At 39.1% G+C, this 24,772-nt stretch overlaps 1 protein-coding gene across 10 annotated transcripts in view; it reads left to right on the top strand.

Moving 5' to 3' along the window:
* MEGF11 (multiple EGF like domains 11) overlaps positions 1-24,772 on the top strand; it is a 268,163-nt gene that overhangs the window by 55,461 nt on the left and 187,930 nt on the right. For 8 of the 10 annotated variants that reach the window (XM_062601760.1, XM_062601766.1, XM_062601765.1 and 5 more), the window contains exons 2-5: positions 6,719-6,831; positions 11,174-11,297; positions 13,774-13,875; positions 15,435-15,535. In XM_062601760.1, the coding sequence (XP_062457744.1) occupies positions 11,182-11,297; positions 13,774-13,875; positions 15,435-15,535 (319 nt within the window). In that variant the 5' untranslated portion in view covers positions 6,719-6,831; positions 11,174-11,181. The remainder of the gene's footprint in view (positions 1-6,718; positions 6,832-11,173; positions 11,298-13,773; positions 13,876-15,434; positions 15,536-24,772) is intronic. The other 2 variants (XM_062601762.1, XM_062601764.1) reach the window with 1 other exon arrangement.

Raw genomic sequence — 24,772 nt, 5'->3', positions numbered from 1 at the left:
AATTAGCACATCTGTAAAACGATGGAAATTAAGCCCTAAAATTACCCCCACTCCCTCTCTTTTACAACTTTTGTTAGCCTTTTTTTCTTAAAGTATAAGTTTTCAGTGCCAGATTCAGGAGGAGAAGGAAGAGGAAGCCAAGGTAGTTGCATGCACCAGTTATATTCAGATCTGGGTTTGTCCATACTGATTTTTCTCGCTACTGTTTTTCTGCCAGAAAGAAAACACTCGCTCTAACCTGAGCAGCCCCAATACCATCTGTGTCTGATGGCTGAGCTGGTAGGTTCAAATCCTCTCCAGATAGAAATTGGCCCAGTGAACTCAGTGGCGTTCAGCCATCTATGCCAGCAGAGACTTAGGAGGCCCTTACATCTTCTTTGCCTTCATTAAGCCTGGGATACTGCCCTGCAGCCTCTCAGTTCTTTCTGGGTTTAACTCTTACTGATGTATTTATGAATGTTCCTCTCTCAAGTTCATGACAGAGATTTTGCCCAGTGCCCTGTTACTGTAAGCCAGGTGCTTTTATCTGTAATGAACAATTTCCTGGAAAAAAAGAGAAGAAGAAATAAACAATAGATAAAGTAGGTTTTAGAGGCAGCAGAGTCAAGAGCTTTGCATAATAATGTAAAATTAAATAAGGCTGAGGTCATGTTCTCATTTATCTCTCCAAATATTGCTCTAGCAGTGTCTATAATGGTTCCTGGAAAGGTGAGGATATTTTGGGAGGCTCTTTGGATCTGCTGGGAATTTTGGTCACACTCTCCTCTCCTTACCGTTCTTCATAGAGCAGAAAACAGGCATTTGCAGATGCAAATTGTCCATCTCAACCTGTTGAGGCCCATTTTAGTGAAGGTGTGGTTGGGTGCTGCTCTGTAGCTGAATGAGACCATTCATGGTGCCTGGCTTTGGTTCTCTAGCTTGAAGGTCTACAGTCAGTGGTGGGTGACCAAGAGATCTAAAAAGGGGCAGGTCTGTTCAGCCTATTATTTAGGCTTAAACCTAAGAGCCTGTAGCCATTGTAGGCACCTGAGAAACCAGCCTGGTTCTCAGACAGAGATTTGTGCGTGCTCTCAAAATCAGATAAATTATGTGGACTCCTAACTTCAGGCTTTTAGCTTTGACATGATTGAACCAAATACCATTCCTCCAGTACTGATAGTGTTCCAGATACACCCTGTAAGAAGCACAGGAAGGCACAAAGAATTACTGCAGCTTCTGAGGAAACCTCTCATATTTCAAGTGAAATTGACAGTTTTTAAGTGGCCACTCTAATTCTTAAGCCATTAAAAATCTAAAAATTGATTTGCCATTTATCTTATATTTAGCATACATTCATAGAAAATGTTATATTCTGTATGGGCCACTCAATGGCTTTAACAGCGATGAAGTTAAAAAATTAGAAATTAAGATTTCAAGAAGCTGAAGGGGAAATTGAATGCAGGAAGAGAACATCTGAGTGCTGCTGTAACAGACAATGCCAGGGAGGGTAAAGCACTGGGAAAACTTGGAGGAGAACAGATGAAGAGAGATGCTATTGGACCTTTGGGGTTAGTAAAGCTGTAGAAGCAGAAGCAGCAAACAGTATTTCCTTACTGTCTTATGAAGAAACTGAAGATAAAAAGCTTTGTCCTGCCTGCAGCATTGTTTGAAAACACATGTTTAGTCTCAGTGTTCATTTTATCCCAGTGCTGGGTTTCATTTTATTTGGATTACTACCTTGAAAGTTCAAGGCGTTCACCAACTTTCAAGCCAAATTGGACAAAGTGAATCTGGATTCTCAGTGCAGCTCCAAGGCTTGCAAATCAGCCTCTCCCATAAATACTGCACTGTTTCTGGAAGAGACGGGTCTTTAAATGAAATGTGAGATGTAGCACTGGGATGTGATAGTGCTGCTGTAGATCAACAGCCATCAATCTGTGTTACTTAATTTGTCCCTGGCTCAGCTGTTCACTGTACTTGGGACTTTTTTGCTGTTTGTTTCATTTGATTTTCCTCTGAGATAAATGAAGACAAAAAGAAGGGGCCCATTGTTCTTGATAAATAAGAGTCATCTTTAAAAATACAACCTTCAAGGATAGTCCACATTTTCAAACAGCTCCTTTTTTGCCTGACGTTCACAAAATCATATTTAATTTATTTCACTGCAGGTATATTGAAATCTTTATATGTCATTGCTTGTTTCTCCCAGTTTCAGAACAACTTCATGTGCATTCTTTAAATGCTCTACAAAGAAATCCTCTTGGAATTTGGTTGGGGTTTCTTAGCTAAATACTTATAAACACATTATTCCTCATCTCATCCTGTAATGCTTAGGTTGCTTTATTTATCCTGGGTGTTCTAGGGATACACGGTCTTTGTTGCTCCAAGTGTCTAAGGAAGCATATGTTGTAATTGTTTGTCATCTTGAACATGGATTAGGTGGGTGGCTATATGTAAGCAAGCTAACTTGAGTTCTCAGAAGATGAGCTTTTTGATGTGTGTCAGCTTACTTTCTCTGCTGAAGTAATGTCTGTGAAGGAGTAGCTGAAATATGCGTAGGATAGTGAATATAAATATATTGTTAGATCAGTAGAGAATGTGGCTCCCCACACAGTTTCAGCAGCTTCAAAACTCCACTGTGCCAGAAGACTGGGATCAGTGCAGGGGACACTGCAGCACTTTGGCTGCCTTCTTCTGCCATCCCCTTATGGCTGCGGTTGGATGGTGAGATCAGGTTAAGCCAGCAAATACATGGAAAGGCTCTTCGTTACTTTCCTCGTTTACCATGTTTTGACTGGGAGGGTTCAGAGATGGCTGCCTCAGGAGGATTTCTAAGCTTGCAGGAGGTTGTCTTCTGTTGAAATTCTGCAGGGTACCAGGATATTGCCTTCAAAGCCTGCCGACACCAACTTGCTTTTGGCAGAAGGCGCTGGTGGAACGTCAGCCATCTCCCTGTCCTGATGGGCTTAGGCACTACAAGGAACACTGACATTTCAGTGGACTTGAGTTTGGATTAATAACTTAAAGGACCACATGTTCAGAGGGCTGGCTTCCAACTTTACATGGTAGTTGAGTACAAGTACAAAATTATGGGCTGAAAAATCAGAGATAATATTTTTCCATGCTGACCTTTCTGAAAAGGAGCCAGCAATTATCTGTGCTTGGGCACTGTTTCAGCAATGTTTTTAGGTGTTGTTAATGTCATATTTTCATTATATTTCTGCTGGACTATTGATTAACTATTCAGTTATCTAAGAGAAAGAAATTTAGTATTGTAATGAGTTATAGCTTGTTGAAATGGTGTTTGTGCTTTGCACAAGGGTGCAGGGATATTTGGTTTGTGTAAGTGCTGATGAAGCAGGGCTGGCTGCATTTCTTTGTTGATCTCAGAGTGGATGGATAATACCAAACATGTTTAGATGCTGTTGCTTCAGCATCTGATCACTTTTCAGATTGTAGTATGCTTATTCCTAAAGCACCTGGCAGGTTGGGCAGACCTCTTCCTCTGCTTCCTGTGGAACACACTGAGACTTATGAACTTCAGTTTCACCTGATGTTTTGGAGGTTGGGTGCCTCAGGGCTCAGAGCAGCCTACAGAAAATACTAGATGCAGAATTTGGGAATTTGAGCTATCTCAGTCTCGCTCACTTTGCTAACCCAGTGTCAGGCCTTAAGTCTGTGACAGTAGGGTTTAAACACAGGTACTCTGGATCCCAGACAGACACACCATACGTATGTGTCTTGATAAGCATATTTCATTAACCACAGCCAATCTGATTGCTTGGATTACTTGCCTAGTAGCACATCTCTGTGGATTTTTTTCCCAGTTTTCCTCTGAGAACACTGAAGGAACAATCAAGAGCTTCAAAAATAACATTTAATAGACTGAGAAGAGCTTACTTTGTTATTTATTCTTGCTTTGCTTTAGCCAAGCTTCCACTGACTCCAGTGGAAGTGAGCTTATAAGAGGGCTCAGCACTGAAGCACATCTTCAGACTTCATAAGATACCCATGGAACTGTAAAAAAATTCACTGTAGCAACTGCAGCTCACACTGACACATTTTAGAGCTTAGAGATTTAGAGCAATTTAAGAGATTTGGACACTTGGTTCCTGTTAAAATCAGCCCTCCACCTAGTTATTGGAAAACTGAGCAGCTGTGGTTCAAGGAGTGTGAGGGATACAGAAAACAGGTGGACTATAACAGTTAGGACCTTGGTGTGTTTATCCAGTCTTTATCAGAAAGCCTCTAAAATTACATCTTTGGAAATGGAATTAGTTCTTTTATTTGCACTGAACAGCACTTGCTTCACTGGATGATGTAGCAGAAGAGGCTCGGCTAAGACTGAGCAAACAGGACTCTGGATGCAGCTCTTCATCATTTTCCTTGATAACTTCTCCATAAACTGTAAAAATATCTAAATTTTGCTTTTATTCTTTTATTTTCCAAGTCCTGTTGATTCCAGAAAGTACCACAGAATTGTTTAATTTGTTTCATTCACAACATCCATTGTAACTTCAGCCACGATCTTTGATTAACATGATCTAGGTCAACCTACAGAGCATAGAATACTTTTATCCTGAGAAGTTCCGATTCCTGCTAAGGTGTATTGGCATTACCCCTATGACTAGAAGGGCAAAGCTGGAAGAAGCTTGTCTCCATTGTATGAATTCAACTTAAGGGAAGAAAGCTCCTAGTTTTGTACATCTTGTTAGCATTTTCCCAGCTTGTGCCACTGCTGGGATTGGCCTCTTCAACTGTACAAACTGGTCCTGTGCCACGAGCTGTCCCAGGAGACTGCAGAGGAACCTGCTGAAGGTCAGAAGCAGTTGAGCTGTCCTGGTCAGCTGTTTCTCCCCTTGTGTGTGTCACCTCCAGGCGAGAAGAGACTTATGTCTGGAAATGATATCAGGGACGTTTGTGAATAGCAGTGACTTCTGTATGTACTCAAGTATTTCCAGCTATTGAACTGCCTTCTTGACATCACAGGCAGAGATGCACACAAACCTTAGAGAAAGCAGTGCTTGAGAGAACATGGAAAAGCTGGATATGTGACTGACAGCATGGGGTTTTTTAGCAAAATTACACACCAGCTGTTTTGCCTGCATGTAAGGGATAATAATTTGCCCTCAGTACAATGACTTCTAGAGGTTTAAATAGACCCTGTTAACTGAAGTATCATCTTTTGTTAACAGAGGCAGCTTTTTTGTCTACTGTCTTAATCATGCAAGATGTCAGGAGAGAGAATCCAGCAATACGGTGCATAGTCTAGTGTTTCTGCTACTTCTATCACTTGAATTTCTCTGTGCTCAGATGATAAGTGCCAGTGCTTTTGTATGCAGTACGCGCTCCTTCCTAAAATGTTTATCTGTTTGAAACAGCTTTAAATTTTCATTAGAAACAAACCAAAACCACAACCTGCTGTTGGCAATATTACTGTTGGTTGTAGCACCAATTTTTAGAGGTGACTAGGGAGTTTGAATGGCTTAGTTCTTGACTGCCCACATTAAATCAGCCTCTTTCATAGCGTGTTTTCTGAGCTCTGCATATTCTTCAGCCCTTTCACGGTATCTCAAGTTATTAATCATAAGTGGAGGCATCCAAAAAATCCTGATCAGTTTTGAAACTGATGGCCTCATTTAGCTTTCCTAACAGCTTGTTTCGAATAAAACCTGATGTAGAGCCAAGCGAAGTGAGTGTTTAAATGATCCCTTGCCTAAAGTATGGTGAAAATTTCAGATGGGATGAGAAGAAGGAATGCCACTGAGGGCAGCTTGTTGGAAACTTGCTACTACTTTGAGACTAAAATAGTGTAATCAGCAAACACTCAGTCACTTTAATGCTCCTTCAGTGAAATCCAGCTTCTTGTTTTTCTGGCTTAACTCTTCTCTGGCATTTTCCTCAATTGCTCACACACAAATACTAGAATAGATTTGAATTTTGATGTGCCTCAATTTTCTTATTTGGTAGCAACTGTAATTAAGAACAGAATGAGGGAATCTCTTGAAAAATGTAATATATTTATGAAGAATCAACATGGCTTTGTAAAGGCACCATGAATCGTTAAAGCTCTTTGAGATAAACATGTGGATCACAAAGATCCAGTTAGATTTCCAGAGGGCTTTTTCAAGATCTTTCATCAAACTTCCTGAAAGAAACTCAACTTTTTTGTTGGGATATTACAGAAGGAAACATCTGTATGTAAATAAAATGTTGTTTATGTGATAGGAAACAAAGTCTAAGAATTGATGATTGATTTCTAACAAAGGAAATGTATCAAATGAAATTGAGGATGCAGATATAAAACCGAAGGAAGTATTTGATACCATCCATGGCTAAGATGTGAGACCATCCCAGGATGTTACTCACACTAAAATTTAGATTTAGGGGCTTGAAATTTACATTTTAATGGATCAGAAATGATTAGAGAAATTATTGGACTAGAACCCATTACATCTATTAAACACTTGTTGCTGCTTGTGGCTGAGGAAGTTGCAAATCGCTGGAAGTCACAAGGGTTGAAAAGGACATGTTACTGTCAACCATCTTCTTCCACTCCATCCTAGACACTTGCTATTGGCTTAAAAAGATAGTGCTCTGTGGTGTGGTATAACACCATTATCTTACTAGATAAACCGTTCTAAATACATATAATTTCTGTCTTATTTTTTTTCTACTCCCCCAAACACACTTTCTTTGACCCAATATGTTTTCTCTCTTTCAAACTGACTGCTCACAGGGCCAAGCGATGTCTGAGGAGCTTTTGTCTGCTATCCTGTTAATGTGCTCTGTGTCTTCATGTGCTGAGAGTTTGTAAAGCCAGGACCCATTAGGAATTTTTAGCACTTTGAGGTAAGACTTTTTTAACATGGCTCCTTGTTAAATGGAAATCTGTGGAGAAAAGTCAGGTTAATAAACTGCATATACATTTAGACATCGAAAGGAACGATTTTCAAAAGTACATAAGGATTTAAGAATATTGCATGCTGATGAAAGACACTTCTGTAAATATTTTCCCTTTTTACAGCTGGACACCAAGCTCATTCCATACCAAACTGAGAGAAAAACATTCCATTTACAACTTTGTCATGGACTGGAAATTCTGTTTGAATTTCATGTCGAAGTCATGTTATGAAACCTTTTGTGACAGGGATGTCAAAAGGAGACGTGTCACTACTGCCCCTCAACAGGAACGGTCATTTTTAGTTAAATTTTCTAGTCTGTCAGCCCAGGAAACAGAAGAGAAATTTAACCTGAGGTTTTGGCTTGCTTTTTACTCCCAGTATACCGGTATGCAGTAGCCCTCTTTCCCAAGAATGTTGTCCAAAACCAGGTACTCAACACCTAGAGAAACCTTAAGGGGATACTTCCTTCATCCAGCAAGGATTCTTTGGGGTCTTATTTTCTCTGCACACAGGTCTAATCTTGAGTGGTACTGTCATCCTCAGCTTGTGTTGTACGAACTCTAGAAGAGAGTAACAGACGTGCTTTTGTCCACGCTCTGGTGTACTTTGTCCAATTTGAACTATCACCTGCACCTCCTGGTCTCCTTGCAAACCCCTGCACAGTTTCCTCAACAGAGATTTTTGTAAGGTGAATCCACTGACAGATAAGTCAATGACTTGCCACCTACCAGTTTGTCTGCAGCTAAGATTTGGGGCTTAACAGTGAAAGTGTGTTTCTTTTGTACTGGAACCAGTGATCTGTGTCAATATTGTAGGTGAAATGCTGAAATTCATTCAAAAAGGAGTGAGGTTTGTGAAAATGGCTCAATAAGCATCAGATACCTAACCTGATCTGTTGTAATCAGCAGAGAGGGAGACACGTGTGAGAAATCACCAGCTTCTATTTTGGACCAAAAACCCTTCTCTTGTGCCAAATCGTACTTAAATTGACTTCTTTCACTCCTGAAAAGAAAAATCAGGCCTGGAAAGACAAAAAAGTTAGAGTGCATTTAGGGACTGCGCAGAGGACCTCTGTGCCATTTGTTTTCTTGTTAAAGGCTACATCTTTAATGAAGGTATGGGGTTTATCCCCCCGAAAAGCTGATGCTGCCTCCTTGGAGAATATGTTCCAAACATTAAACGAAATGTAGGAGTGTAGGATCTATCTCCTGTTCTCTGCTTTCACGGGAGCCTGCTGGAGTGCAGCCTTCAGCTTTGGGGCGTCCAACATCAGAAGGACATGGAACTATTGGAGTGAGTCCAGAGGAGGCCAGAGATGCTGTAAGGGCTGGAGCAGCTCTGTGCTGGAGCCAGGCTGAGAGAGCTGGGCTGGGTCAGCCTGGAGAAGAGAAGGATCCTTAAGGGGAGACCTTTAGAGCAGGTCCCAGTGCCTAAAGGGGCTGCAGGAAACCTGGAGAGGGGCTTTGGACAAGGGCCTGTAGGGGCAGGACAAGGGAAATGGCTTTAACCTGCCAGAGTGGAGACTGAGATGAGCTCTTAAGCACAAGTTCTTCCCTTTGAGGGTGCTGAGGCACTGGCACAGGGTGCCCAGAGAAGCTGTGGCTGCCCCATCCCTGGCAGTGTTCAAGGCCAGCTTGGACAGAGCCTTGTGTGACATGGTCTAGTGTGAGGTGTCCCTACCCATGGCAGGGGGTTGAAACTGGAATAGCTTTAAGGTCCCTTCTGTCCCAAACCATTCCATGAGTCTATGATGGTGGTGAGCAATAAAAGCTGAAAAAAAATCCCAATGTATTAGATGTCATTACTGGATTTTTTTTTTATGTTGGTTTTTAATATATGTGTTCCTATTTTTAGAGTTTTATTCTGAATCTTGTAATAGCAACCATTCCATTTTGGTATGAGGTCTTTTCTATTAACAGTGATCAAAGTGAAATGTTTCATATGAGCTAGGAAAAGAGACACTTGAGATGAATGAGGTTCCGCTTTATGTGGCAAGTTGGATGTTTCTGATACGCGATCTGACTTACAAAGTTGGAAAATTAATTGCACAAAGCAGTTCATTTCTAAACAGATAATAAATTCGTATTAGCATTCAAAGTTTAGAAAACAAGTTTGAACCTTTTTCAAATATATTACAAACAAATATTCTGTGTGCTGTTAAGTCTTATAAATAATTCTTTGGTGTTTGGTTTAAAACCCAGACTGATACTTTGTTTTCTTAAGAACAAGCTGACATCTCTAAGAACTACACAATTCAAATATAGAGCTGCTTTATTTAAATGTGAAGAGGCTAGCTCTCTTGATGTAGAAGTCAAGCTGTCTTTCTGCCTCTAATTAATTTAGGGATAAATCCAGGCTGTTGATGTCTAGAAGTCGGCAAACTGAGCACAGATCCATGTTTTGATTTAAAACCCCCTCTATGAAGGATTGTATTTCCTTAAGTGGCTTTGCCTTGCCCTTGCTTTGATACTTGTGTTGATCAGAAGTAGGCTTTCCTCTGGTCCAATTTCTTCAGTCTTACCAGGAACCAAAGATGCAGAGGATGAAGAAAGGGGTTAAATTGCAACCTATAAACACAGTACTCAGTACGTTGTCCTCTGTATTTTGGCATTATTCAAATGGCAGGTACTTTAGTACGTTAAAGTCATCTTTCGAAGACTTTTTTTGTTTAAAAGCCTGTCTGTCATTTTGTTGAGCCTCTTACTTCATAGTTCACATGTGTTGGTACATTCTATGCTAAAAGAAAGTTCAATTTACACTCAAGCTCTGGATTTGAACATTAGGTTTGTTGAACTTCTGTCCCATGAGCACTTCCTGGTCAGCCCCATCAGGACATTTTCCTCCATGTCTAGGACAAGCGCAGTGAGCGTCTTTTCAACAAACAGAACTCGTGCCATCAGCCCTCTTAATTTCCTGAGTAAGCTTTTGCATTGTTGCCATGGGACCTTGAAACAGCCTGCAGGTGAGGAATGGTACTCCCAGGCTTAAATCCATTTCATGAGGAGCATTAGCATTCTATCATGTTAATTAACATTAATATGACTTACATGGCTTAAGACCTATCTTTGGGTTTAGCTGCGCTCTAGGAATAATTCAAAAGATGAGCTATTACTCCCATTGGGATCCTGACTTCAAATCCACTAAAGGTAATGGGTGTCCTTGAACTGGCTAAGAAGGCTTTGAATCAGGAGGTAGTTTCAGATCAGCTTTCCTGGCTGTCCCTCTGCTGTTCATTCTGCTTTGTGACAACTTCTTTATGCTGGGCTGTATATCAGTGCCATGCAGAGCAAAGCTCTTAACTTCCCTTTTGCTGTTCTGGACCATAAGGCAACGAGCCATGTGTTTTTTTAGATGATCATATGAAGCTTCAGTCTATTTTTAGGGCAGTCTTGTTGCCAGGAATAATTTCTGGGACTTTTGATTTCAGTGGTGGATTATGTGATGATGTGAATGTCTAAAATGGATATTTTCAAATACTTTTTACTGACTTAATGTTTAACAGATTAACACCTCTGTAATGTTACATTTAAAAGCAGCTTCATATTTCCTATCCATTTTGTATTGTTGACTGACATCATTGGGGGCCTCTAGGCAAATGCTGTGGCTTTGGTTTCAAAGCCCCAAATGAGCAATAAGTATGTATAAGTCAGTACGTTCGATAGATGAACTGTTACACGATGAAGAGACCACAGCTAATAAATTTTATACAATCTGTTTCCAACTTCCATGCAAATATTTTTATTTAATCTTTGGTGTTCTGCATAAAATGACCCAATATTTTGACCTCTGTCACTGTAAGTGATTCCCCATCTGAGTGTTAGAAAGCAAATTGATTTTGCTTCAGCCATGTAGTAAGCCTATGTCTGAGCTCTAGCATACTATATTGACACAAGTAAAGCCCATTTAAGTAAATCAAAGGGGGTATTTCGGTATTCTTCCTTTTGCCTATAGGCTGATGGAAGAATAGTTTCTTTTAATACCTCGGTAATTTATTTTGCCATTACAAGCAGCTGTAAAAATGATCAGTAGCAGTAATGTTCTTTGGAAGAATCATTGGGGTTATCAGTGTCTTGGGCAGCTTAATCATCAAATTCATCAGGTTTAGTAGGTTTAAATGTATAAATTTCTTTCAGAATGCATTGGCTGTTTAGCTGATTGCTTTTTGAAGTATTTGAATTTGTAAATAACTCCACAGGATTTGGATTTGCACAAAAGCAAGGGTGAAAAGGCCCAGAAGGATGTTTTCTTCAAAATTGTCTTTAATGGCTGTACTTTCTTTTCTTCACCAGATACAACAATGATGGTGCATATGCTGGTCAAGTGGATTCTAAAAGGGCTTATTCTGTCTTTTCTGCTCAAATGTACTCTGTCCCTAAACCCAGATGATCCAAATGTTTGTAGTCATTGGGAAAGGTAATGTATAGCATACTGTTTTAGATCTTTACATACAAAGGGCAGAATAAGAGCCATAATTTGCTAAATGCCACCCTGCCTCACAAAAGAACATGGATTTGCATGACAGGAAGAGTACTTCTGAGCAGCTTTGAGAATTTGGGTCATCCCAAAGAATTGGTTCTAAAGCTTGAGCTGTGTGTAGACCACATACCCCTCTGTTACCTGTCTGCTCAGTTATACTTTGGAAAGTTCCTCCATGGTTTCAGCTAGAACACTCCACAGGTGTTTTCATTTATCATGGAGAGACCTAGAGAAATGGTGGCCTTATTCTGTCTTGCTTTTTTCTGGTTGTGGTCAAGAAGGACTATTAGAGATTTTGACTAAGTTTCAAGCCCTTCCTGCTGCACTGTGCAGGTTTATTCTGTATGTCCTGAACTTTGTGTCTGTATCAGCCACATTTGTGTCAGCATCAAAGAATATCTACTTGAAAGCACAGAGAACTAAAGGCCCTGTTAATTCTTGTTCTCTCTATTGTTACAGTGTCCTCATCCTAAAAGTGGATCTGTGCAGGGCAGTTCTTATAAGTACATAGAAACCCACCATCTTTGATAGGGTTCACAGTCATGCAGGGTCTGTTTGCAGAGGCTAAAGTTCCTGTACTCTTAAGCTTAACTCACTAAATTTCCAGTTCTGTGGTTTAGTTTCACGCAAATATGAATTACTGTCCACTTTAGCAAAATAAATCCTTTTAACAAGAGCAGAGATGGAATCATATTTTAATGGCACTGTGGTTTGATTTTAGAGAGTTGTTTGCAGGTTTCTTGCAACTGCAAAGCAAAAACTAGAGAGGAAAGGATTTTGCAGTCTGTATTGTGAGGTGAAGTGCATTCAGAGCACAGGAATAAAATATTGATTTTGTCTGAAAATAGTCAGCAACCCAGAGACCCAATCAAGGAGAAACAAAAATTAAATACCAAAATTGATTGGTTGTACTGACCAAGATGACTTTGTTACTTAGATGTTAATAAATCAAAGGAAAAAGATTGTTAGGGCAATTGCCGGATAACAACCAGGATCATAAAATAATAATCAAGATTTCTGAGCGTTACTGCTTTGTGTAATAATGAGCAATGTAAATATTTTACATTTTGCCATTAGTGGCAGTAAAATCATTATTGTCAAACCCAGCAAACTGTGACAGAGGGCAAAAGCAACATCTTGTAGAATCTTGGCTTGTCTAGAAGGGGCATGACAAGCAGGGCAGTAATAGTCCAGCCTTCGATTTCAAGCCAGTCAGACCCTCCAAGCAAATATTCTGGTATTACCTAACGGGTAAAATCTCACAGGGTTTAATCATATCAGCAGTCCCACTGACAAGAAGGAAATCACTTGGAGGATTAAAACAATCGCTATAATGAATGATTTGGAGGGTCTAATTCTTGTGTCTTGACCCTGCCTAGAATGATTCCAGTATCATTCTCCAAAGATACTGTAGATCTGATAAAGCTGAGCTTGTTTCCAGATCAGAACCTGAGATTGAGTCTCTTGGACAGTGCACACACTCACTATAGGGCAATACAGTGTTCCGAAGTGACTGACACAAGTCCATGAGTTTTGTATTCCTCTATCACACAAGGAGCCTTGGACACTTTCAATATAATCATAGCAATTAATATAGTACCTGATACATGAACAAGTAGCATTTTGGGAAGGAGATTAATAAATTCTTAGTGTTGTTGGAGCTCTGTGATTTCTAACCAACTCACCCAATTTTGGGTTTTATCCATTCATTTGTACAAAGAGAGCTAATCCTATTCTAACCATATGTTCCAAATCTAGATACCAGTTAACTCACATTACAGTTTTCACATAGTTCTGAGGTTATTTCTGCTACAGATTAAGAGGATTTAATTTGTGCAGCAGAAGAATAAACACTCTTCAACATCTTTTATAAATGATCCTATTTGATTGGTGCTCCCAATAGTTGAAGTAGTGGTGCTGCTTCATCCTAAAATGATGTGTCAGCATCCCATCACAGTGGCAACTTGCAGCATAACTAAGTTAATACAAACTCTAACTGCTATTTTGGAGTACAAGCAAAAATTGACAGTCCTAGGCAGGAAGGCAACTGGGATGTTTTAAAACCATGGTGTTTTCCTCTCTTTTAAAATGTGCAGCATTAAGTCAACCAAATACCCTTTTCACTGTCTAAACTACCATGAATTTAGTCCTTTTTCCAGAAGGGAAGGATTTGTTACTCAGACTGAAATCTCTATTTCTGTTATGGAGCCAAAGTTAGCAGCATTGCCAGAATTTTCAGGCAGAGCTGTGGCTGAAGGAAGCCCTTTTTTGATTTTTAATAATGCCCAAAGTTTCTGAGATTATTGATTTAAGTCTCTTCATACTGAAGTTAGATGAGTAGCATATACAGGGAACTGAAGCTTTTCAGGTTGCAACAAACAGCCTTTCACTTCTTTTCTCTGTCTACTCCTAGCTATGCTGTGACAGTCCAGGAGTCTTATGCTCATCCTTTTGATCAGATCTATTATACAAGATGTACTGACATACTGAACTGGTTCAAGTGCACCAGACACAGGTAAGAACTAATCCCCAGAAATTTTAGTTTTGTTTTGCCTTTTCCTCTCCTCACACACCTTTTATTTATGCAAGTTTTTGTGGTACTGTAATATAGATATGTATGGAAAGATGTATTTCAGCACAATAGCCAGGGGGTTTGGCATTCTAGAAGCATTGATTGAAGTAGAGAGATTTTTGCATGAAATTTGGGTGAGGTCAATGATAGCCAGTCCCTTACAGGGCCATTCAGGAGTATGTTTCTTTGCCATTCACCCTTCCATGGACTGGAAGTGATTCTTGTATGACCAACCATGACAAGCTATCTTTTCCAAGTGGTCAGTACATGTCCAGGTTTATAGTAGGAAGTCCCTGAAGCTCCTAAATCTTGAAGAATCGGATACTTCAGGGTTAATGATAATTATGCATGGACCCGTATTTGAAATACTTCACCCAAATCTGTGTTGAATATCTGGTAAAATAAGGATGGATCCATTTCTAGCACTGATACCAAGAGTTAATTTTTCCCAGGCTCCAAGATATTGCTGTTAATTCATTCTGATTCCAAGTACAAAAGTATCCTACAAACATCCACTAATATTTGAAATCTTTTCAAGGGAGTTTTAGCAAGTTAATTGGTACCTTAACTCTCAGTAGCAAAGAGGTTGTTCAGCACTGTCCTAGTCTGACTGTGAGTTTTGTTTTTTAGCTTCTGTGTTCTGATGTATGGAATTGAACAGGGATGCAGAGCTTTCTGCACTGGTGTATAGACTGGAGCTCAGCAGAGTAAATTTGATCAATTTATCTAGCATGAGGGACAATAGATTTTATTCAGTTTAGGTAATTTCAAAGAAATTAACATTAATAAAGCTGTTCTATAAATATAATATATGATATATAGTATATAATATATGATATATAATATATAGTATACAATATAAACAGTCTGTTAATATTCCTTTTCTAATGTAGTATCATTGCTAACTCTATGAATGAGTCTAGAGAAGCTACAGAATGCTTAAAACCATTTCTGTAAACCGCATATTGCAGTGGAGAAAACACGCTTTAAATACTCCACTGGGACTATAATGGCATTTTGCAAGGCATTAGTGCCTTGGAAGGGTTAGCAAGCAGGAAGAAATCACTTGGGGTTAACTTTTCATTTTGTGTAGTGGGAGCAGTTTCCGTCGTGGTAATGGCTTGTGTAGTGCACTGACAGAGTGGAAGATTCTGCTCGTTCCACTGGTGATAGCTGACATTGCTGATTTGCAGAAATGAATCATCTGCTCTCAAAGAAACTCCTTGCCCTTGCTTTAGGACTGGGGAAATGGTTTAAGATAGCAGTCCTAGGAAGAGCTGCAGTGATCGACTGTCATGAGTACTGTGTTTATAATACAAGTTATATTTCAAGTTTCAAAACAAATATTGATTTTTTTTTATTGTGGCTTTTAATATCAAAAGCTTTCACGCATTTTAAATAATTATTGAATGCTATCCTTACTATAATTTAACACAAATATAATTCCAACAGTAGGCATTGATTTTCCGTATTGTCAAATGGCTTTCTGTCTTGCCATTTAGAATAAGTTATAAAACAGCCTATCGAAGAGGACTAAGAACTATGTATCGGCGAAGATCCCAGTGTTGCCCTGGATATTACGAAAGTGGAGACTACTGTATACGTATGTACAGAGCTTTGCTTCAGATCTGACAATTAAAAGTCATTTTTGGAGGAGCTGTAGGCTCATTAAAGATGTATTGTGGTAGTAATATTAAAGGCTGATTTTCAGAGCTGCTCAGAACCTTCAGGTGCCACTGGTTTCACTGAGGATTGCAGATACTGAACAGTTCAGGTTAGTTCAGTATGTGTATTCCAAGTACCTAAGCAAAATTTTGCTGAAATCATTGGGGAGGCTGTTAATCAAGTTCCTGAGCACTTTATTGAATCAGATCATACTTTGGGGAGTAATTTATGCACGTATGTACTAATGTTAAAGAATTAGGCGAACTAAAACCACACTTACATGTAAATTGTCACAGAATTTATTAAGCAGCATAAAGTTTCTGCCTCTTAATTTGGCAAGTTCTTTGTTCAGGTGCAAACATTTAAAATCTCACTGTTTCTCATGGTACCTGTCAATGATTTTGCTCTTTTTAAAGCTTCACAAATGTCAGAACTTTGTCCTATCTGCACTGTGTAAGTCAATAAAAAGCTCTGGAGTGTGTTAGGTCAGTCTGAGGGGGACAACAAGTGAAATGGATCATTCAAGAACACCTAAAAGCTTTGTTAGTTAATAATGTCTTGTACATTAATGTGTGTTATCAGTGTTGCAGCTTTGCTCAGGAAGCGGAGCTGGGAATCTCTTGTCTACATCTTGTTAGAATGGGATTATGACATAAGAAAAAACACAAGAAGGTTTTGATGAACATCAGAATCCAAATTTTATAGACAGGTTTAAAATGCCACAGAATAATTTAGATATTAAAGTAATACAGTTATCCAGCTAACTTTATATATCTTGACACAGTGCTTTAAAGCTATTTGTATCTAGCTGTGTTGGTGTTTTTATCTGAGTAACTATATTGTATTTAAAATGTAGTACAGGAGCACCTCAGAAACATGAATAGGCCCTAATCTCATTTTAAATGACCTTTATGCCTAACAGTTACTTTGAGGGGGCTTTGGACTCTGCAAAATTACCAACCCTTTGAGATAAGGCTGGTAGAATTAGCCTGATTTTACAGAGGGAGCAATCATTTGATCTTTAGAAATGTGAAGTGCTGTTACTCAAATTCTGAAAAGCATTGAGCATGACCAATTGCTGAAGCACTTCCTATGTTCAGTATGTAGTTACCTTTAAACTCCTCTGGGGTCACTATCATTTCAGCAATTGCTCCACACACTTTTATTATCAACTTGATTTTGTGACTCAAAATCCTGTCTGGCACAGAACATACTTATTTTCACTTTTCTCTCTGCAATCTATCGATGTCTTTTATTTTCTGTTTTTTAATTGCCATACTGGTTGCAACAACAGGAGATCTCTGCAGATCTTCTGATTTTATGAGGATATTAACATTTATTTTGAAGTGCTTTTTGGTTAGTATTAATCCTCAAGAGTCCTGCTGCTGCCAGACAAATATTGTGGAGAAAGAACAGCATAGACCATAAATCAGAGTTCTGCTAATGCAGGACAGACAGCAGGTATCTGGTCAGGCCAGTAGTATGTTTGAAACAGTGTGGGTGATATTTAGGTTCACATGTGCAGGAGTCAGGTTCTTACACTGAATGATCTGCATGGTCAGAAATGTGAAGTGCATGCCTCAAAGCCATTTTCTATCTATCCTCCTTCCTGGGAGATCTGAGCAGCAAATGCTGCTGAAAGGGAAATGATGTAAAGGAAGAAGCTCTCCGTTATGATCTTACTGCTTTGATACCACAAGAAGCCACAAAGGAAAACCAATCAACCAACCAAAAAACCTCATTGAAACTCTCTGACCCTGCAAGCATCAGTTTGAAGGCTCAACAATATTTTGCTATTGTGATCCTTTTCATGTCATACCTCCTGTTTCTAGGTATGACATACCCCTTGTCCTGTTAGTTTTGTTTTCTTCTTTTCACAACATATTCCTGTGCCAACAAGCAAGTTCTTCCATTCATCATACTTTACAGTCAGCAGTGAATTCCATTTTTGTTCCTGGAGGCACCGCCCTGCTTTTGCCTCTTTCCTTACCTTCCCTTACCCACTTGTTTCTTTTCTTTAAACTGATGCTGTCTTCTGTTGCCTACCAAGCTAGTCTAGCACTACTGTCCCACGTTCCTCCAGACATGTTCAGTGCCTTTTCCTTTAATGGCAGCAGCTATAAGAGGGAGGTCAGGAGACACCATCAAAATCATCCCACTTTCCTGTGCTGCCATAGGGCAGCACTGTTCAACATGAGCATCCTTCTGCTAAGCCCCACTGCCACAAAGAGGGGAAGGAAGCTCCAGCCCTGCAGAGAAGGTTTTCCAAACCCAGCCAGCCCTTTAAAATCTATTCCATTAGCAATCATGGAAGCCACTACAACATGGGGAGGAGAGAATACATCCTGCAGTGAGCCTGATGATCAAAAGAAAGTTTGATTAAAAAACATTGTGTAGATTAAAGGCTAATTGGTTCTTCTTTCATTAATAGCAGTCTTTATTTCTTGCAAAAGTTAAATAGCTTTGTAATTAACAGTGACATGTTTAGACTAGAGAAGGCTGAGTTTAAATCTCTATTAATGACTGTTTCTTGGATTTTAAAGCAGGAGTGAAGGCTTTCAGTGTCTGTTTTGATCTTTTCCCTTCTCATTTATTATTTTTAAAGCAATGTCAGATATACAGTTTTATCTTTGTTCTCCTGTTGGGACTTACTAAATGGGTTTGGTCTAAGAAAATCTACCCTCAGTTCTATGTAATCAGGATGACCCAGAACTTCTTGCTCTGCCACTCTGGTGTTTTCTTTGCCTTTCTGAGTTCTGGATATGCTGCTGCCCCAGAAAATGTGGAATTCAGGCACAAGGTCAAATAATTAATTTGTTGACTGGTAAGTTATACCTCTGGCCAGTTCATTAGCACTTAGGCTAAGCAGTTTTGGGCTATGAAATTGCCTTTATGCCCATAAAAGGCTTGGAATATCTTGAAGTTGTAATGGTATTCCAAAAATTCCACCTGAAAAATGCTGCAAATACACATCTGCATATTTTTTCCATTGATGTCTTCAAAATGGTTGCTTCCATTCTGGTAGTTTTGCAAATTGATTCCCCTTCTCTGAATGTTCTTGTACATGACATAGCTTCTCACTGAGCTGTCCCTGAAAACAAACAGCACAGGCTGGGTAGTAAATCAGAGCAACTGTGATTGCCTGTACTTTGTATGCTAAGGTAAGCTTTTGGCAGAGCAAATGCATAAACTGCAGAAAATCTTTTTCTTAAACCACCACAGGGTTCAACTGCCCTTCAAGGTTTGCATAAGGATGTTTTAAAATCAAATTGTCTGGTGGTATCTGTGGAAGTTAAAGCACCTCTGACCACTTTGCTGGTCAAAAAAAAAGACCAAGAAAAGGAATATTACGTGGCTGTTCTGTAGTTTTTACCCATTGAGTAGATGGTAATAGAATGCTTCCCTTTAAGAACATGTCAGGTGGAAAGATTCCCTGTGTACTAAATGGGTACTCTTTTGTCTGGGAGACCAATGCTTTGTTCAGGCTGTCCATATTAATCTTATTCTTACACAACAGACTTATATAAAAGAGATGTTTCTTCTAGGTAACAAAGGGTCAGAGACCCAAGCATCAGAGAAAAGGAAGACAGGACTGCAGCACTGCTGTTCTTGGCAGAAAAAAAACAGCATGAAACACAAAGTTGGGAATTCACCTTTTCTTCACAGATTGAGAGATTTTAACAGTTTTATTTTTCACTCTGCTACCTTACCCTCTTCTAATGTCTAAATCTATGCAATGTGACAGGATGTAATAATGACAGGATTAACGATTAAACAATCTTACTAGTGCCACTTATCTATCATTCAAACCTGCCAAAATTCAGTAGAGTTATAGATTGGCCATGGGTCTTTCCTTTCTCGGCCAAGATGTTATTGATCTCAGATTGTTTCTCAACATTCAACTTTCCACATTACAATTGCCACAACCATCATTCAGGGCTCCTTGACTTTGACACATCTTTTGATTGTGAAATTCGTGGTCTCACTGGTTGGATCTTAGTTTGTCACCTAGAGTGATGGTTCACTTGGACATTATTATATTTGCAGGTAGTTATATGCCCATCTTTTCAGCCTATGTCTGAAACCTTTAATGGATTTCAGAACCAATGAGGAATGTGCTGTTAATAGCTGACTTGGTGAAATTGTGCAAATTTAGGACCTGATACTTTTGGGGATTTTAAATAATGTTTCATAAATCCTGCCATTCCATCAGACACACCAACTTCATAGCATGATGTATGCTTTGATTGTAGCAATAGGAACATTCATACTTCACGACTGTGTTCCCTTTTCCAAGGCTACATGTCTCATAGCTTTTGTGATCTTTGAAAGGGCCATCTCATTGGAGCCATATGGCTGGTTTGTTAAACATCTGTACCATAGGAACAACAATGCCAGAGCATCCTGCCATCTGGATGAATTACAATCCTTGCAATTCAATGTGTATGTTACAACAACACCGCTGTGGAGTGTACTTGTGATGAAAAGAAAAATAATAGCTTATGTGATCAGTGCAGAAGTTGCACACTCTGACAGACTGTTGAATCAGCAGCTTAAACTTCCTGAATATTCATAGCATTTGTTCATATGTCAGATTTGTTGATTATTTTCACTTTGTCATGCAGAAGCTCATTAACATTTTAGAAGAAATGTTGTCCCCCTCCCTTCTCACGTCAATTCTAAATTCCTCATGGTGAGCATCCCTGTAACTTGAAAATACATTGTTTGAAAACTGCTGGACTTGGGAAATACATTTTTCTTCTCTTTATAGACACACATTAAAGCTGGTGCTTGCTGTAAGAGACTTACTGTTACATTATTCAAGTACAGCATTCTGTACATCAATAATGCAACATAAATTAAGGGAAATGATCTAGCAGTACATAGATACTTTGTATCAGGGGACATTCCTTTTCTCTATCTGATTTGGGATGTATGAGTGCAAGAAAATGGCGTGGAAAGGCCATTCTACGTATAAGGTTATTAATTATAGAGTTTAATGACAGTCGGGGACTCTCTGAAATTTCTCCTTTTATATGCATTTGAGATGACTCCATACATCTTTTTCCAGTGAAGAATATGGGGAAAATAATTTAAGTTCTGCATTCACATGTGAGGGGATCTTGTACAGGAATTAAGAAATTATGCTTTTAATAGTAGTAGTCATAGTCATATTAGCAACAGCATTATTACCAATGTGTGATGACTGGGAGGAATCCCTGTTTTCTATTGAATGTTCAGGTGAGTTGGTAGGACAGCAAGAGAAGGAGCAACAGAACTGGTTATCTGCATTCAACTTCTGCTACCCTATTCAGGGTGTAACCTTGGAGCTGTGTACTAATGCTTGATACCTCATTTTACAGAACACAGCGGGGCAGGTCACAGCCTGCAAACAGTAGAGGCCTTTGCTTATTCCTTCTGAACATCTTGGGAGGTAGGATAGGAAGAGGGAGAAAGCCTTACGATTAGGTCAGCTCATTTTGTGGCATAGATAAAGACATTGAGTTACTATTTAGTCTAAAGATAATGGAGAGACCTCTTTGCTGAGAAGGTGAAAAAATCAGTTCTCATGTCTCATCCATCATTTTACATTTGCAGTCAGCTTCTGGACGCTGATGGATTTGCAAAGATGCTGGTGGGGAGTAGTGATGAAATAAGGGAAAGACTTCTGCAAGAAATGCAGGAGAAGGAGGAGAAACAAAATGTTCATACAAAAGAACGAAGGTAGCATGAAGTCAGGAAGAGGGTTTGCTGAAGCTGTATAATGTCTCAAAGGGCTTAATAAATATCAGAGGAAAAATTACACAAGCATTATAGTTAGAAAAAGATTTAGACTGTTGCAAGTGTAGCAGTAAAAGAGCTTTTCTGGTTGCTTTAGGCAATCTCAGTTAGATCAGTATAAAAGAATACTGGGAAGGTAGACACAGAAGGAGGCAGTGGATCCAGAGCTACTCAGTATTCACGTTAATGGACTGGATGCCTGGGAGCTTCAGCAGGATCAGAAAAAAGATAATCAGAAAAACATACAAAAAATAGAGATGTGAATTCATTGTTGAATTCAGAGCAAGAGCCATGCACAGTTTGGTCCGTTAATTTGCCCACTTTTTAGCAGGTTGATCCCTAGGTGTGTAAATCAGCACAGATCCACCATGCTGGAATGGGTATCTTCAGTTACTTCATCCTTACTTCTACATCTTCTTTAATGTCTTGATTCCCTTTGAAAATTCTCTTCCTCTTTCTGCTTTAATACAGCTCAGTGCTGTTAAAGCTGATTTGCACTGGTTTTGAGGATGTATACTTACAAGATATTGGCCATTTATCAGATCATGGAGGCAAAGAACTCCAGAAGACTTTTTTTTTCTCTCCAAAAGACATTCATTCGTAGTCCAGATGTGTGGTGAGCTGGGTTAAATTATTGAAATCAATAGGGTCAGAAAGAAGATAGACGTGTGAGATGAAATACATGTTTAAAATTGAAGGTTTTTTTCCCATTTAATAGATGTATTTCCCTTGTGCTTTGAAGGCATAGGAAAGGAGGGGGAGATAGAGAGGAAAAGAAGTTACCTAAATCTAGATGGCCTTTAGAAAGAGCTTCTGATGCACATTAAAAATCTGAGAGAGCATCTTTTCCCACTTCTTTCCTATTGTAGCTTCCCCTGGCTGTGACCTTGCCCTGACCAGTTCCAGAGTTTTTGTCACACATTAACTCCAGGTGTCTGGAAGCCATCAGTCAGATGGGGAGGGGGAACTGTTCTATGCAGATTCCTTGCTAACTGGAAGAAAGTGTAAGTGCCAGTTGCCCCTCTTCCTCGTTTCTAGGCATCTTGTCAGATTGAATCTGTAAATAAAAATGAACCAACACCACAAGAAGAATGTCTGAAGGGTGCACAATAGACTAATAGCATAGCCCAGTACCTGGTTAACCACACTGGTTAACACAGTGCCTGCTCACTCACTGAGCCACACAGCTGCTCTTGCTTCCCCTGGAGGGAAAGTAAAGTGGAATAGGAAAGGAAGAGTGAAAGAAAGAGAAAACCTGTGGATTGAGATTAAACAACATTTAATAAGAAAAAAAGGAAGTGGAAGAAGAGAGAAAAAACCCAAAGGGCACATAGATGGTCATTTCAGGTTTGCAGTGGAGTCAGTTGGCAAATCAGTGTTCATTTTTGGTTCCCTAATTATTCTTAATGAAAGAAGATGATGATGATGTTGGCTGATAGCTTGAAAACCATGTGTTAACACTAAATAGTCTAGTAATACAGTGTAAAAGTATTAATCAGATAGCAGAAACCAGCCATGGATGCTTCCTCTAGAACCAGATACTCTGACTGCTCACACATTCTCTTTTTCTTTGTTACAGGATTATAGCATTTCACTTCATATTTGTGTATTGTTGAACATACTTTTCACTTTGCTGAAGGTTTTTTAAAGCTCCCCAAGGAAATGTATCATGAAACTCCAGTCCATTGCACGTTTCTGAATAATTTATCTTCAGCTCAGTATTTCTAACACAGGCATTCACTTTGGCAAACCTCACTTTCTCTGATGCTCTAAGTCAAGAGGTATTTTCAATGTATTTAATCCCAAAGCTTTCCTTCTTTTTATCAAGTTTTTTTCCTTGCTGAATAATATGATTTACTTTCATTACTGTCATGCCCAGAAATTCATGTGCAAACCCACTAAAGATAGCCTTACTTGAAAAAGCTTTCAAGTTAAGTATGTAAATGGAGTCAAATAAAGAGCTCTTTTTCTGATTAAAAAGAAGAAACTGTCTGTGGAACACATTATAAGCAAATTTGTAAAGACGTTAAACTGGGTATTCAGTATAACAAGCAACAAAAGGAGGCTTTTTGTTACAGCAGTGTAGTGCAATATCCAAGCTCTGCTGAAGTAAGTCACTGGTACTATTTTAGGATCTGATATCACTACAGCTGCATTGACAGGTGCCATGGGTTAGGAGAATCTACAATTTAAATAGAATTTCTTTTAAAAGCATTATTAAAGGTATCCAAAATGATCTTTTTTTCCCACCAAATACTGTATAATAGTTGTGTTTATGCAAATGTTATGTAATATTTACCTTCTCGTAAAGGGTAGACATCTTCAGCAGCTTCTGATAATGTAGGTAGAAGTTTTTATTCCCAGATCCATTCTTCTATTTTCAGGCAACAGTGTGAATCACAGAAATTGAGAAGTACACTTTACCTTGTATCATTAGTAGAAAGGTTCTCTAGGCACTTAGACATTACTAAGGAATTGGAGTTGATCCTAAATCAGCCAATCTGCAGTCTAGAGCTGGGTACAGAAGAGTTTAGACTAGTGTTTTGGGATGAAAATCAGCCCCTATAATTACACAACAATTTGTTTCCTGAGGTCTTTTTTGCAGTTCTTTTCCCTAAGTTGCTCTGGAAGACATCACTATGGTTCCTTTTGAAATGTGGGACAAGTCAAAAGTGTCTGCGTTTAAATATTCCATCCCCAGTACTGTTAGTGTAGCTTATTCATAACATGATCTTCAAACAGACTGTACTCCTATCCCTGATTTCATCAGGGTGACCTTCATTTGGAGTGTGTGGCTTGATCTTCAATGCAGTCTGAAAAGCACTGGCCCTCTGGGACCCATGCCATCTAATAGCCTGGCCTTGATGATGGGCTTGCCTTTAGAAATGTGTCCATATTCATCCTATTTTGGGGAGAAACAAAGAAAGGATTATTGTTAGATTGGCTCGATGAAATTTGGAATAAGAATGAAGAAAGAGTTTGTTTGAAAAAATCAATAGTTTATTCAATGTGCTACAGGACTAAAATTTATCTGGGAGAATCAGAGTAATTTAGTTTTATTAGGTGTTGCATCACTCAGCAAAGATAGCCAGAAGTATCATGCAGGCCAGATGTCTTTGTCTATCTACTTATGATCTTTTAGGAACATTTTTGAGGCACTCCCATCCTCACTCTGATACATAGCACATAGTCTCTGCCTATGAAAATCAATCAGCAGTGGAGCTGTGTCATTTACTGACAGAAAATAGAACGCTCTTGGCATGAGACCCGCAAGTCAGTAATCGGAGATCTATGGGCATGTAGCAATGCTACCAAATCCTGTAAGAAATATGTCTCAGGAACGGCAATATGGAATTTGTACACAAAGAAATTCACTTAATGCCCTGAGGGGAGG

This window comes from Pezoporus occidentalis, unplaced genomic scaffold (genome assembly GCF_034315485.1).
Source record: "Pezoporus occidentalis ecotype Australia unplaced genomic scaffold, CSIRO_AGI_Poc_V1 ctg72, whole genome shotgun sequence".
In the NCBI taxonomy this organism is placed as follows: domain Eukaryota; kingdom Metazoa; phylum Chordata; class Aves; order Psittaciformes; family Psittacidae; genus Pezoporus; species Pezoporus occidentalis.
This window is presented reverse-complemented; position numbering and strand designations above follow the sequence as displayed.